At 48.0% G+C, this 15544-nt stretch overlaps 1 protein-coding gene across 13 annotated transcripts in view; it reads left to right on the top strand.

Moving 5' to 3' along the window:
* Nucleotides 1-15544, top strand: part of LOC139361350 (centromere protein I-like) — a 59026-nt gene that overhangs the window by 31617 nt on the left and 11865 nt on the right. For 11 of the 13 annotated variants that reach the window (XM_071089978.1, XM_071089981.1, XM_071089984.1 and 8 more), the window contains one exon: nt 3201-3286. In XM_071089978.1, the coding sequence (XP_070946079.1) occupies nt 3201-3286 (86 nt within the window). Of the gene's footprint in view, nt 1-3200; nt 4308-5014; nt 6696-15544 lie in introns of those variants that run through there. The other 2 variants (XM_071089986.1, XM_071089980.1) reach the window with 2 other exon arrangements.

The raw sequence follows: 15544 nt of genomic DNA, 5'->3' as shown, positions 1-15544 counted from the left end.
TTCAGGAAGGCATTCTGGGGTTGGCAGCAGAGCCCAGCTCATTGAGATCAGAAGGGGGCTTTGGGAGCAGTTGGTGCTGTTCTGAAAGTTGGCCCCTGCAGCAGGCATGTTAGGTCTGAGGAAGGAAGGAGGTGGGGGAGTGGATCTCAGCAGGAATGTGAAATGAGTGCCCTGGTGGAGTCAGTGTCCAGGCAAGGGATGCCTCTGGAAAGCGCTGGGCTAGCTGAAGAGGAAAGGGCAGCATCCACGGGGAAGTGTGGGGGTTTCACTGCAGGGTATCTGGGTGCTTTTTTTACACCGTGTCTGTTTTGTGGCACACGATCTTCAAAGTAGAAACAAGAGCAAAGACATTTTCAAAAATATTATTCACAGAATTGAAAATGGTGCAGGGTGTCTGTTTACCAGCCACCAAACCTGCAGGGCCTCCTTGGGTGAATGCTGCATAGAGGACATGCGAGTGACATGGCACGGTGCTGCTGTTTAGAGCCGCAGCCTTGCAGGATGATCACCTATTGCTTCTCAGCCCCACTCCAACCCGCTGAAGCTCAGCCAGGACTGGACGTTGACATAAGCTGGGTTTTCCTGGTGTTGGCCTGTCAAGACATGCCTGTTTCCGGCCTCCAGTTTGTTCCATGCTCCTCAGGCTTTCACTTGCTGACAGTAAGTGCCCAGTGTCCACGTCATCTATGACGTTACCCAGGACCAGACAGGGCTCATCCACCAGCACATCCCCTGGTGTCTGATGCCAGCTTGTCTTCAGCTCACCAAACACGGTTTCTTCAACCTGGTCATTCCACCACCCCAAAGCTATTGCACTAAGCCGTGTTTCTGGATCTTGTCTCTGTGACTGTGCCAGGCGTCTCTGCTGCACCAAGACTGGGGACTGCTAGTGTGCGGACACACTCAAAAATAGCCAGTAGCAGCTTGAAAAGACTGCTTTTGTATCAGGCCTGGCTTTGCCTTCCGTGATTGTTGCTGTAGGTCATAGAGCCAATCTGTGTAACTGGATGTCACCCTCAGACTCCTGTGCACCCCTCTCCCTCTCTGACTCCTGGCCACATGTGCCCCACGGCCTCCCCACTCCTCACACAGCCAACCTTTATATTGTCCCGCTTTGCTGCTGTTTCTGCTGCTCTCTCCTGAGTCTTGCTATTGGTCCCAGTGATTTGGGAGGCCAAGTTGGGAGGATCACTGAAGGCCAGGAGTTCAAGACCAGGCTGGAAAATAAAACAAGACCCTGTCTTTACCAAAATAATAATAATAAATAATAAAAAGTATAAACCAAAAAACTTAGCCAGGCGTGGTAGTGCCTGCCTGTAGTCCCAACTATTTGGGAGGCTGAGGTGGAAGGATACTTGAGCCCAGGAGTTCACAACTGCAGTGAGCTGTTTGTGCCATTGTGCTGTACCTGTGACAGAGTGAGACCTTGTCTCAAAAAACAAAAGAGAAAAGGAAGGTGGGAAGAAAGACAGGTATGCTCTTGAGGTGGGAGGGGCACAGGTGAGGCATCCTTCAGAAAAGAGGCCTGTGCAGCCACTTCTATCAGAAATGCTCAGTGACTCCTGGGGCCTAGCAGCTCCCTTCTCAGCGTCTGGGTTTGGAGAGCCTGCCCCTTGCCAGCCCCAGACCATGTGCACAGGGTCCTCCCAGCCTACCCTGCCTGGCTTCACCAGGACTCTGACCCTGCACCGTGTGTGAGCTGGTTCTCATCCTCCTGAACTAATAATTCTCATCTCTTGTGGCCCTAGTGACCTTTCCCCTTATTTTTCTGTTTCACCCATGGATGCCTGGTGAGCAGGAACCTCTTGCTGCCTTGTCGCCTCAGTTGAGGCTTCAGAAAGTACCCAGGGAGGTGGGAGCTGCAAGCATGCTTTTTGAATTGAGCAGGGGTAGGACAGTGTCGCTTTGTTTTTCTTTTCACATGAAGACAGATGTGTGCGCGTCTCAGCATTGAGTCTCCTTTCTGTGATGTCTTGAGGAATCACAGTTGTGTTGCTGCAGCCCCGTGTGCACAGTCCTCCTGTTTCCTGGGGTTGGTTGATTACTCTTTGGAGTGATCAGAATTATTTCTAGCACCAGCTGGACTGGGCCTATTCAGTTCACTCCGAGACAAGGTCCCCGAGCCCTGGCACACTCGCTTGTTTCTTTATCAGTAAGCCCAGTGTTGCTGACAGTTGGTGCCCACAGTGTGTATGTCATCTGTGATGTTACCCAGGAGAGGACAGCGCTTGTCCACCAGCAAATCCACTGGTGTCTGGTGCCGCCTTGCCTTCAGCTCACCAAGTACATTTCTTCAACCTGGTCATCCCACCACCTCAAAGCTGTTGCACGGAGACCAGGCAGGGAAGAGACCTCTCCTCCTGGGAAGAAGGCAGGCCATGAGCAGACCAGGGCAGCCAGTCCCTGGGAGCCACAGGCCAGGCCTTCCTAACAGATGCACTCCTGTTCCCGTCTTGCCCTGTGAATGTCAGGGGCAATGTGGGCTGCATTCAAGCTGGCTCCAGCTTAACTGACGCACGTGGCTCTTTGTCTCTGCGGAGCAGAAGTGTGATGAAAAACCTTTCATAGGATTCCATCTCTCAGTACAGAATTGTTGGTAAATGTTATTAAAGATAACGTTTCATGTTTCTGTCTTCTTTCTCCTCTTGTTCCCAGCTAGAAGGTGTTGAAGTTGGGGCTTCTCTCTGATCCCACATATAGGACCTGCGTTGTCCCACACAGGGTCAAACCCTTGCTTTGGGAGGGACTGAATGATGACTTCTCGTGGCCCCTTTATTTTACAGAGGAGAAATCTGGGTCCTACCATGCTGGCAGAGTTGGTGGGGATCCAGGCCACTCAAGAGAACAGGAACTAGGAACTAGAGACCAGCTGCCGCCGTAGTCTAATGCATACCTCCTTCATCATGTAGGGACTAGCCCCCCACCCCTTCGTGCCATGGTTCCCTCTTTGCTCCATGGTGACCACTTTTCCAGTCCCTTCTGTTTCATCATCCTGGTCACTCTCCCTGGCTCAGCGGCCTGTCATTGCTCTTTGTTGAGTGCCCCTTTGTTCATGCCTCTTTTGGACCTCAGCCAGACTGCTGTGCTGAGGACAGCACCTTGTTACCAGGAGCAGCTGCTCTGCAGGACCTGTTGGCCAGGGCCCCGCAGCATTGGACTCGCTGGTGTAACCAAACCTCTCTTCTCTGTTTGTGTTTCAGCGAGAATGCCATGAGGAAAGCTAGCGTGGCGCACAGTAAATCCAGCAACGATATGGAGAGCCATGTTCCTGAAGGCCAAGCCCCAAGTAAGACCTTAGCGGGTGGAGCCCCTCTGCCAGAGAGGCTTGGAAAGGAGAGTGTCACAGACTCTGGAATCCTTCTCTGGGGGGTCCTAGGGAGTGTGGGTGGGGTGGTTGCTCATTGATTGATCACAGGAAGTCGGGGTGGGGGCGTTGCACATTGGTTGATCACCAGGAGTCGGAGTGGGGTGGTTGCTCATTGATCACAGGCACAGCTGGCTTTGCCTGCAGCACTCTGGGTGCTCCTGTGTGTCCATGGTACAGGGAGGACACTTGGGATGCAGGCCCAGCCTCTGGCCCCAGACCTCACAGCCAGCACCTTCCATCTGTGGTGAGCCCCTGTGAATCCTACAGAGAGCTCACTTAGACCCCCAGTTGCTCCTGTGGAAGGGATCAGTGTCGTGAGCAAGAATCTCGTTTGTTCTCAGCCCCTCCGAGGGGTCCTTACCGAAGCCCCACAGTGCCCTGAGGCATGAGCCAGAAGCATCCTTGTCCCTTTTTGCTAAGTTATCTAGAAGAATTCATCCCGGGTGGAGTAGAGGATAAGGGTTTCTACCACATAGGCTCTCTCCCTGGGCCAGCACCACACTGAGGGCCTGATGTGACCACTTCCCTTCATCTGTGTGTGCTCCCTGGAACAGAACCGTTTTACCAGAAATGAATGAAACATACAAGCAGTTGTGTGCCCGTGTGTGTGCAAGATAGAGCTTCAAGAGCACAGGGGCTGAGGTGGGTGGAGTGGGCTCTGTCTATGCATGCATGTGATAAGCTTTTTCTTTAAGAGCATTATGTAATTCACACTTCAAGGTTTACGTGTCTGTGGTCTTTAGGATATTCACAGAGTTCTGCATCTGTCATCAAAATCTAATTTTGGAATATTCATTAATAAATAAATAAATAGAAGTGCAGCTTCACTGTGTTGCCCAGGCTGTTCTAAAACTGCTGGCCTCATGGCAGACCTTTTGCCTAGGCATCCCAAAGTGCTGGGGTCACAGGTGTGAGCCACACAGCCTAAGTTTACAACTTTTTTTTTTTTTTTTTTTTTTTTTGGTGACAGTGTCCCTGTAACCCAGGCTGGAGTGCAGTGGCATGATCCCAGGCCTGGGTCTACCAGCATGTACCCCCACACCGGGCTAATTTTTTTTTTTTTTTGTAGATACAGAGTCCCACTATGTTGCCAGGTTTTATCTATCCTCCTGCCTCCTAAAGTACTGAGATTACAAGTGTGAGCCACCATGACCAGTCAGCATTTTTTTTTTTTTTTTTTTTTTTTTTTTTTTTTTTTTTTTTGAGACTAAGTTTTGCTCTATCACCCAGGCTGGAGTGCAGTGGCGCCATCTTGGCTCACTGCAGCCTCTGCCTCCAAAGTTCAAGCATTTCTTCTGCCTCAGCCTCCTGGTTAGCTGAGATTACAGGCACATGCCACCATGCCCGGCTAATTTTTGTATTTTTAGTAGAGATGGGGTTTCACCATGTTGGGCAGACTGGTTTCAAACTCCTGACCTCAGGTGATCTGACTGCCTCGGCCTCCCAAAGTGCTGGGATTACAGATGAGAGAGCCACTGCGTCTGGCCCAGTCTGCATTTTTTAAAGGAACTTTGTAACTGTTAGCAGTCACACACTCCCCTTTCCTTCAACTCTCAGCCACCACTTACACTTTTCACTGGCATGGATTTTCCTATTCTGAATTTTCCATGTAAATACAATTGTACAGTCCATGTTTTTATTTTACAGCTGGCTTATTTCACTTAACATAATATTTTCAAGGTTCAAGGTCCGTGAAGCATGTTTGGTATGTACTTTATTCCTTTTTATTGTCAAAGATTCCATGTATGGATGTGTATATCACATTTATTATAGCCATTCATTAGTTGGTGGATAGATGGATTGTCTCTACTTTTTGCTTATTATGAATAAGCAGAATAACAGTTGATGTGTAAGTGTTTGTGGGGGCTGTGTTTTCACTTCTCTTGGGTATATACCTGGGGTAGTGTTGCCGGGTCATATGGTACCTCTGTGTTTAACCTTTTGAGGAATTGCTACGTGTTTCCCAAAGTAACTGCACTATTCTGAATTCTCACCAGCAGCTTAAATGAGGTTCCAGTTTCCCCTCATCCTCTGCAGTATTTGTTACCATTTATCTGTAGCCATTGAATTGGTGTCTCATTGCTTTGATTTGTATTTGACTAGTGACTAATGATGTTGAGCATCTTTTCATGTGCTTTTTGGTCATTTGTATATTTTCTTGGAAGTGTGTCTATTCAGATCCTTTGTCCATTTTTAAATTGGGTTGTTACTCTTTTCATTGTTGGGTTGTAATAGTTCTTTATGCATTTGGATGTAAGTCTCTTATTAGATATATAATTTGCAATTATTTGAGGGAATTTTTCTTTAAATTTAGGCAGAATTGCTCTGTTTCTCAGGCTGGAGTTTAGTGGTGTGATCTCAGTTTACTGCAACCTCTGTCTCCCAGGTTCAAGCGATTCTCCTGCCTCAGCCTCCCGAATGGGTGGGATTACAGGACTGCAGCACCACACCTGGCTAATTTTTGTATTTTTAGTAGAGATGAGGTTTTTCCATGTTGGCCAGGCTGGTGTTGACCTGGCCTCAAAGAACCCACCCTCTTCAACCTCCCCAAGTGCTGGGATTACAGGTGTGAGCCACTGTGCCTGGCCTATTTTGAGGGATTTTTTAATTTAAAAATTTAACAATTTTTGGCCAGGCGCAGTGGTTGACTCCTGTAATCCCAGAACTTTAGGAGACCAAGACTGGTGGATTGCTTGAGCCTATGAGTTCAAGACCAACCTGGGCAACACAGTGAGACTTTCACTCTTGACTTTTCTTTTTTTGAGACGGAGTCTTGCTCTGTTGCCCAGGCTGGAGGGCAGTGGTGAGAACTCAGCTCACTGCACCCTCTGCCTCCTGGGTTCAAGTGATTGTCCTGCCTCAGCCTCCCAAGTATCTGAGATTACAGGTGCCCGCCACCATGCCAGTCTAATTTTTGTATTTTTAGTAGAGAACTCCTGACCTCAATTGATCCACCTGCCTTGACCTCCCAAAGTGCTGGGATTACAGGCTTGAACCACTATGCCTGGCAAACACTGACTCTGGTCTTTTTGTCTCTGTTTTTTTAAAAAATAACATTTTAAATTGTTTTTGTTAGTTGGTATTTTCTTACAATTAAATGAACTTTTATAAGGACTTATTAAACTATCTCAGATTTTTGAAAGGCACACTTACTCATTGAGCATTGTTACTTACTTCATAACAAACTACCCCACAACTTAGGGGCTTAAAGCAGTGAGTTACTATTTTTCCTGCATCTGTGGGTCAGGAGTTGGGGCAGCTGGGATTACATGGCTGGGCCGTTCCCCCGGTCTCACTTGTGACTTCCCATGTGGCTGTTTTCCCTCCAGCCAGGCGGGAAGGCCATATAGCATTCACTCAAGTGGCTGCACGTCAACTTTCCTGACACGGCGTCCACGTGGTATCTTTAGCAGCATAGCTGGACTTTCCTACAACATGGCAGCTGGCTTCCAGGAGAAGGAAGAAATGGCAGCTGCCAGTCCTCACAGCTCCTAGAACAACACTTGGAAACAGTAAGTTCAAAGGCCAGTGCAGATTCAGGGGAGGGTAACTCACCTCCACATTTTGATAAGAGCAGCAGCCTGTAGGTACAGGCAGACCGTTGATCATCTTGGGAGCATCATGGAGACTAGCTACCACAGAGACCTTCCCACCACCTGAGGATTAAGCTTTCTCTCCCAAAGGAGGCGTCCAGCAGAACTCCTGCCCCTCTCCATGACAGCTTGCTCTGCCTTGGCCCCCAAATTACTGCAGCCCACACACTGTGCCTTAATGATTTTAGTCCATTTTTATCAAGCTGGTTCTAAATTCCTAACTCCAGGAAGAAGCTCTGTCTAATTGGAAGACAAATATTTATAAGAGCTGTGTTGGAAATGTTCTACATCATTTTTGCAGAGGCAGACATCTTACTGGGATATTGTTGTCTGGTGGCCATCTTTATACTTACTGCTCAAGCTCCACGTGGAGGGAATGCCAGCTAGTGCTGTGAGGGTCAGCTCAGCAGGTGGACTGTGGTAGGACACGCTCTGGGTCAGATGCAGCCTGGGAACACTTGTTACGTGCCCCTGCTCCCTGAGACCCTGTTGTAACAACTGTGAATGAATGTAAAACGTGAAACCGTGAGCAGGGAAGAGGATAGGAAGGAGTAATTTCTCTGTGTTTCCAGATCCCAAGAAACTCTGGGAGGTTGTGGGTCATGGAGGAGGAGGATGACCCTCCATTGCAATCCTGGCAGGCTTCCGAGTCCAGAGGTGCCCATCACAAAAGAAACCAGGCCGCTAATGGGCACCTCAGGCTGTCTAGTGTATACCCCAAAGCAAGGAAAGCTTTGCGTGTACCTGTCTTAAAGGAATTAACCAAATTGTCTGGAGTGAGCTCATGCCTTCAGTGTGGGTGTTAGCACCCCAAGTTAAAGCCCTCCTTATCCTCTCATTGCCTGGCTCCAGTTCTCACAGCTGGACCCCATTTGTGCACTCTACAGTGATGTCTGCCTGCAAGGCCCTGTTCTGCATGCCTCATGCGTGTGAACTCATTTGATCCCTACTCAGCTGCAATACCATTCATTCCAGTTTACAGGCAAGAAAACTCAGGCATGAAGATACTAATTGTTTTGCTCAGGATGTCACTTTGCTGATGTCAGAGCCCACGCTCTTAGTCACATCTCTTACTGACTCCTGAATCTTTGAAAGCAAAAGATACCCAACACTCACCTTAATTTCTAAACACCTTAATTTCTATGGGTGGGACTACTCTCTGTCTAAGGGAGACTCAGGGATACAAAAATAGCTATGCCTGGGGGTGATAGGCGATACTGATAACGGCATCTCCAAACTTTCCAGCCAACTTCCTGAAGGGAAGGTTCAAGAAGATTTGGTACCTATTGAATGACACCTCTGTGTCAGCACCTAGAGGGACAGTGTGGAGATATATTTACTGGAACTGGATGTATTTCTGGACATTTGCTTACTTGGCCATTTAAAATTAAATACCTATCTATTTTGCACTTAACATAGCATTATGGAAAAGTAGTATGTGTTTCTGGTTTACAGTTTGGAAACTATTTGTACAGAATTGAACCCTGATTAGAGAACAAAGGTGAAACTCAGGGACTAGGGAGGCTGAGACGGCATCATAACGGGGCAGCCACTTTGGAATTTATCAGAGAGGAAGGCCTGGGCTGAGCCACCAACCAGCTAGAATCAAGGGACAAAAAGGCCCAACTGTTCCCCAGGAGAGCAAGAGAGGACAGAGATGCTCACATGCCTCTGATGAATGGAGATATTTTTCTACCTTCAGCTTTTTATTTATCTATTTATTTTTTTTGTCAGGGTGTTGCTCTGTTGCCCAGGCTGGAGTACAGTGGTGTGATCATAGCTCACTACAGCCTCAAATTACTGGATTCAAGTGATCTTTCCACCCCAGCCTCCTGAGTAGCTGGGACTATAGGTGTGCACCACAATGCCTGGCTAATTATTTTCAACTTTTTTTCATAAAATTAACTCAAAATGGGTCAAAAATGTAAATTTACAAGCTAAAACTATATGTTAGAGGATAGCAAAGGCATACATCTTCATGACTTTGGATTAGGCAACAGCAGTTTCTTAGATGTGATGCCAAAAAAGCACATGCAACAAAAAACGTAGATAAATTTGACTTCATCAAAGTTAAAAATTTGTACGTCATAAGACATTGTCAAAATAAGGAAAACAAGAATATATTGGCAACTCATATATTAGGTAAGGGTTTAATATCCAGAATACATAAAGAACTTCTCCAACTCAACGCCAAAAAAAAAAATGCAGCTGAAAAATGGGCAATATATTTGAATAAGTATCTCCAAAAAGATGAGATAAAAATGGCCAAGAAGTACATGAAAAGACGCTCAGCATCATTAGGGGATTGCAAATAACCACAATGAGATGCCGCTTCGTACCCATTATAATGGCTGTGATTTAAAAAAAGATAGACAATAATAAGTATTGACAAAGATGTAGAGAAATTGGAATTCTCTTTTTTCTCGTGATGGAGCCCCTCTCTGTCACCCAGGCTGGAGTGCAGTGGCATAATCTTGGCTTACTGCAGCTTCCACCTCCCAGCTTCAAGTGAGTCTCCTGCCTCAGCCTCCCGAGTAGCTAGGACTACAGGCACACACCACCTAGCTAATTTTGTATTTTTCCTAGAGACAGGGAGGGGGGGGGGCCTCTTCGTGTTTGCCAGGCTGATCTCGAACTCTTGACCTCGGGTGATCCACCCATCTCGGCCTCCCAAAGTGTTGGGAGTACAGGTGTGAACCACCACACCTAGCAGAGAAACTGGAGTTCTCATACATTGCTGGAGAGAATGTGAAATGGTACAGCTGCTGTGGAAGACAGTATGACAATTCTTCAAGAAATTAAATGTAGAGTTACCGTATGACCCAGACGTTTTCTACTCTTAGGTATATACTCAAGAGAAAAGAAACCAAGTCCACACAAAAACATAACACAGACTGTTGTAGCATCATAACATCATTCCTAATAGCACAAAGTGGAAACAATCCAAATGTCTACTAGCTGTTGAATGGATGAACAGTGTGTGGAATTTCCACACAATGGAAAATCATATGGCCACACAAAGGAATGTATGACTGATAGATGCTACAACATGGATGAAGCTTTAAAGCATTACGTAAATGAAGCAGTCACAAAAGACCACGTTGCGTTTTTATAAAATTTCCAAAGAGGCCAGGCACAGTGGCTCACACCTGTAATCCCAGCACTTTGGGAGGCCAAGGCAGGCAGATGATGAGGTCAGGAGTTCGAGACCAGACTGGCCAATATGGTAAAACCCCATCTGTACTGAAAATACAAAAATTAGCCGGGCATGGTGGTGCACAGTTGTCATCCCAGCTACTCAGGAGGTTCAGGCAAAAGAACCACTGGAACTCAGAAGGTGGAGGTTGCAGTGAGCCAAGATTGCACCACTGTACTCCAGCCTGGGCTTAGAGCAAGACTCCATTAAAAAAAAAAAAATGCCAAAGATGGATACTCTCTATAATAGCATGTTTGTTTCCCATGGCTGCCATAACAAGATACCATAAAGTTGGAGGCTTCTATCTCTGGGTCCATGGCTTTGGCCTCTGAGCCCCATGACTGCTCTCATGGTCATCTTTCCTTTTCTTAAAGAGTAGCACGTGTTTGAGACTGAGTAGTTTTATCAGCCTATTTTCTGCCTCTGAATTTTGGGAGTTCTTTGATTTTGTCTAGTCTCTAAACTTTCTATGATTTTGTCTAGTCTCTAAACTTTCTAGTCCAAGATGGCAGTGTTTCTTCTCATAGAACATTCTAAAATCCTTGTGGAATTTCTGCGTATATGATGGAATTCATGGCGTTAGGTTTCTCCACAGATCTTTCCTAGATAATTTAGTTTCTTTGCCTCACTTCTGTGAGATGATTGAGGGGATTCATGAGTCACATGTTAAATATCTTTGGCACTAGGAAAATTTGCAAGGCATGTCACACCGTTGGCATTCTCTACAGAACACGCTTTCCTAACTGGATCTCCTAGTTTTAGTATTCTGGTTTTTTCCAATGTGAATAGCCTGAGAATTTCCCAAATCATCAAGTCTAGGTTCTTTTTGGCATAACAGTTCTTCCCTCAGTTTATCTATTTTGTTGTACTTTTATTCTTTACAGTACCTCAATTTATCTCTTGCCTCTTACATTTACTATAAGTGGGAAAAAGAAACAAAGCTTGAGTCTTGAGTGCTTTGATTGCAAGTCTGCTCAGCTAAATGTGCAAGCTCATTGCTTGTGATTCTGCCTTCCACACAGCTGTAGGACACAATCCAACTAAATTTTTGCTATTCTATAGCAAAGAACATCTTTGCTCTAGTTTCCTGTAACATGTTCCTTGTTTCCTCTGTGCCCTTAGAATCACCTTTAATGTTCATGTGTTTACCAACATTCTGTTTGTGACAGTATATGTATTCTTGAAAATAACACAGGCTTTCTATTAACTTCCTCAATTCGTTTAAGGCAGAGTGTGGGTGACAGAGTCTTTAACATCCACGTATCTACCAACAGCCTCTTCAAGGCCACCTAGGCCTTTTCTATCATGGTTTCTCACAATTCTACCATCACCACTTTATTATCCAATTTCAAAGCCACTGCCACATTTTAGGTACCCCACTCCTGGTAGGAAAAAAATGCATATGTTTCCTGTGACTGCTCTAACAAGTTCCTACAAACTTGATGGCTTAAAAGAACAGAAATTTAATCTCTCACAATTCTGAAGACCAGAAGTTCTCAAAGTCAGTACCATGGGCAAAAATCACAGTGGCAGCAGGAAGGCTATAGTAGAGGAACCTGTTTCTCACATCTCTCAGCTTCTGGTCACTGCTAGTACTCCTTGCCTTGTGGCTGTATCACTCCAGTCTTTCAAGGCCAGCGTCACTGAGTAGATTCTTTCTATATTCCATCTTCACATCGTCTTCTCCTGTGTGTGTGTGAATTTCTGCCTCCCTCTTATGTGGCAATTGCACTTAGGGTCCACCTCTATAACACTCTGTCTCAAGATCTTTAACTTCACCACACCTGCAAAGACCCTTTTCCCAAATGAGGTAACATTTACAGGTTTCAAGGAATAGGACCTGATCTCTCTAAGTACCGTTATTTAGCCTACTTCAGGTAGAAAGTTGATGAGTGATTGTCAAGGGCCAGAGATGCTGTGGGGGAAATGGAGTTTTCATTTGGCGTGATGAAAATATTCTAAAATGGGACTGTACATAGTGGCTCACGTCTGTAATCCTGGCACTTTGGGAGGCCTGGGCAGGTGGATCCCTTGAGGTCAGGAGTTTGAGAGCAGCCTGGCCAATATAGTGAAACCCTGCCTCTACTAAAAATTCAAAAATTAGGAGCTGTGGTGCACATCTGTAGTCCCAGCTACTCAGGAGGCTGAGGTAGGAGAATCGCTTGAACCTGGGAGGTGGAAGTTGCAGTGAGCTGACATCATGCCACTGCACTCCAGCCTGGCTACACAGTGAGACTCCATCTCAAAAAAAAAAAAAAAAGGAAAAAGAAAAAAAAAAGAAAATGTTCTAAAATTGATTTTGATAGTGCTGCACAATTCTGAATGTAATACCAAAAAACCAATGTATGGCATGCATTAAGTTGGTGAATTGTGTATTAGCAGACTTATTAATATATATGTTAATGGAACCAGTAAAGGTGATGGATGACAGGTCTGTCTGCTTGATGACCAGGTCAGGACAGCATGATTTTCTTGGGTAGAGGGCACTGCTGGGGCTGCCCAGTTCCTGCTTAACGAAATCCCACACTTGGACAGAACTGGAACAGAGGCAGTGGAGCAGGCTGTCTGGGAGGCATTGGCCATGTTCTTAGAGAAGGCTCTCCATGTAACTTCCTTCAGGGAGCCAGATCCTTGGGCCACTCGGCCTGTCCACGGTCCAGGTTCATCTCAGCTCTGTGAGGGTGCACTTGTTGGTGTTAGAGCATCTTGTGTGTGGTCAACACGCCCCTACTCAAATGTAGGAGAACACAGGGCATAGGAAACCCTTGAAACATGCATGTGATTTTCTCATCACAGTTCTGAGTCCAGGCAGAGCTGCTTTGGGTAAGTGGGGCACCCCCGCCCCGGGAAGCCCAAGTCCATAACACAAAGGCTGCCCCTCAGAGGAAGGGCTGGCTTGTGGGCACTGCTGGCTTCCCACCACCAGCTGGGCCTCAGCCCTCGTGGCATTCCTGTTGAGCACTGCAGGGCACCCAGGGGGCCGTGGCATCAGGGATCCTGCTGCAGGCATACCTGTGCTGCTCACATGGGGCCCATGTCCCCGCTGTGAAGGATGAAGAGCAAGGTCCTCAGGACATGTGTCCTCAAAATACCTTGCACTGCACCACCCATCAAGAGTGGGCCTGGTGGCTGGCAGGGCCAGGCAGTGAGTGCCTCCCTGTGCTGCCTGCCACTCTGGGCATGGGAGGTACTTGAGGTACTGCAGCCTTCTGGTGATAAGAGGTCCCCCCTTTCTGTGCACTACCCCATCATCTGTGATTATTATAATTGTTTCTGTCGGTAGTTGTCACTGTGTATACTTCTCCATGAACCTGGGCCCGCTGTCGTCTGAATGCTGTCAGCCTTGGAGCTGGCACTGTCCAGTCTGGCCCTGGTCAGCCCAGACCTCAGTTATCCTTGTCTCACATACTGTCCTGGTTCATCCTTCAGCTTCCTGGCAAAGTTCCTGCTCCCTGAAGCAGGAAGAGGCTGAGATTAATGCCAAGGAAGTGGGGCCACGGGCCTGGGAGGACTGTGCTGTCGGGTGAGGGTAGCACTGACCTGGCTACTCCGAGACACAGCTGTGTTGTGGTGGGAGGGTTGGTGTGGGTGTGGCCACGGCACTCTAAAGATTGCTCTCTGAGGAGAAAGGTGAGCCTGGCCGGACCCCTGTCAAGGCTGCTATGTCAGGGCAAGAGGACAGTGTCTTGCCCCCAGGAGCATGCAGTCTGGGCAGGAGACCCAGAGTGATCTTGTGTTTCGAAGGCAACTCCAGCCCAGCCAGGGGACCAGGAGGCTCTCCCGCCGCCAGGGAGGTGTGTGCGGTTCTGCCAATGCCTCTCTTCCAGGGCAGTTGCCAGGTCCCAGGATGGGCAAGAGTCCTTGGCTGCCCAGGAAGGTCCCTGAAGCAGCAGGGGCTGGGCTAGGGGCCAGGGACTGGGAAGAAATGCCTGATAGCCGGTGAGGAACAAGGTGCACACATGTGACTTGGAAAGAAACAAGCTTTATTTTCAGTTTTCAACAGGTAGAGTGATACTTCATCATATGCTTTTGTGTGAATAGCAAATAGCAAAATATTAGAATGTAAACAGTTTTGTCAGTTTAGAGATCAAGTCCTTTTTTCTTCTTGAGTGTTACCTGTCTTGGAATTTAGCTGGGTTTAAAAGTAGTGGAATTATCAGGAAATTCTAGAGAGAGCCAGTCTCCAGTTGCAGGTAGGTGTGCCTGGCACTCACCAGCTGCGGGCACAGATGCAGGCGTCTCAAAGCACCAAGCGTTACAAATGCCAGTTCTGCAGAACCTGCAGCCTCTTCTGCCACTTGGCAAAGTTGTTCTTCAGGGTCTGCTTCAGCGTGGGCAGAATGGCACATGCTGCCACAGGCTTGGGGCTCAGAAGCAGGCTGGGGGTGGATAGAGAGACTGTCACCTTCAGTGTCCCCAGGAGTGGAGCGTGCTGGGAGTAGGGTCTGTATGGCCCTCACTGGGACCCAGTGAGGCCACGGCCGCCTCTGCTTCTGCGCTGCCACCCCTCCACCACTCCCTGTCTACGGCCCAGGTGGCAGGGTTGCCCCGCTGTTCCCACATCCATGGGACTTATCGTTTCTTGGAGAGGCTCTTGGTGGAGACCTTGGGGAACTGAATGGCTTTTTGGTCCCTGGATGAAGGAAGAGTCAGCAATGAGCCCTAAACAGGCCCCAGGGATGAGGCACGGGTGACTGGACACTCACCTGGAAGAACTAGATCCAGCCTCCTTTGGGGCCGCCTGGGGCCTCTGGCTCTTTTCCCTTGGGCTGCAGCTTTGGGTCCCCTGGTACTAATATTACTCGGACTTGGGGTACTGCCGCTGAAAGACAGGGACATCAGCACAGCCACCCCCACCACCCAGGGCCTCACCTCTTGGGCCTGCTGGATGTTGACATTCCACAGCTGGCAGATGAGAACTTCACACTGCTGAAGTGTGGTGGGCTTTCATAGGTGCGGCTGCAGTGTCACTGGAGGGTGTGCTCCCATCACCTCCCAAGCCCAAGGGTTGTGTGGCAAGTACCCCCAGCCTGCTCTGAACACAGCAGCCAGTACCATCAGGGCTGCTGCAGCTTCCCCATTCAGTCAGCAGCCTCATGGCTGAGGCATAAAGGACATAGCCCAGGGCAAGGAGCAGTGCCAGGGAGGGCCGAACTCAGAACAGGGAGGCCTCAAAGGCGGCCAGCAGCAGCCAGAGCATCATCTGGTAGCTACCCAGGAGGTGCAGGCTGAACCTGGGGTCATGGGAGTGGCTGGTGGCCAATCTCTACCCATGGGGCTTACCAGGTGCCTGCTGGCCAGCGCAAGCTCGTGAGATGGTAGAGAGAGAAACTGCTGAGGAAGTCGTCCCAGGAATGCAGAGTCACCCACCATCTGGCCTGCAAACTG

The sequence above is a fragment of the Macaca nemestrina genome, unplaced genomic scaffold (genome assembly GCF_043159975.1).
Source record: "Macaca nemestrina isolate mMacNem1 unplaced genomic scaffold, mMacNem.hap1 Scaffold_44, whole genome shotgun sequence".
NCBI lineage: Eukaryota > Metazoa > Chordata > Mammalia > Primates > Cercopithecidae > Macaca > Macaca nemestrina.
The sequence above is the reverse complement of the archived record's forward strand: the minus strand, read 5'-3'. Positions and strand labels throughout refer to the sequence as shown.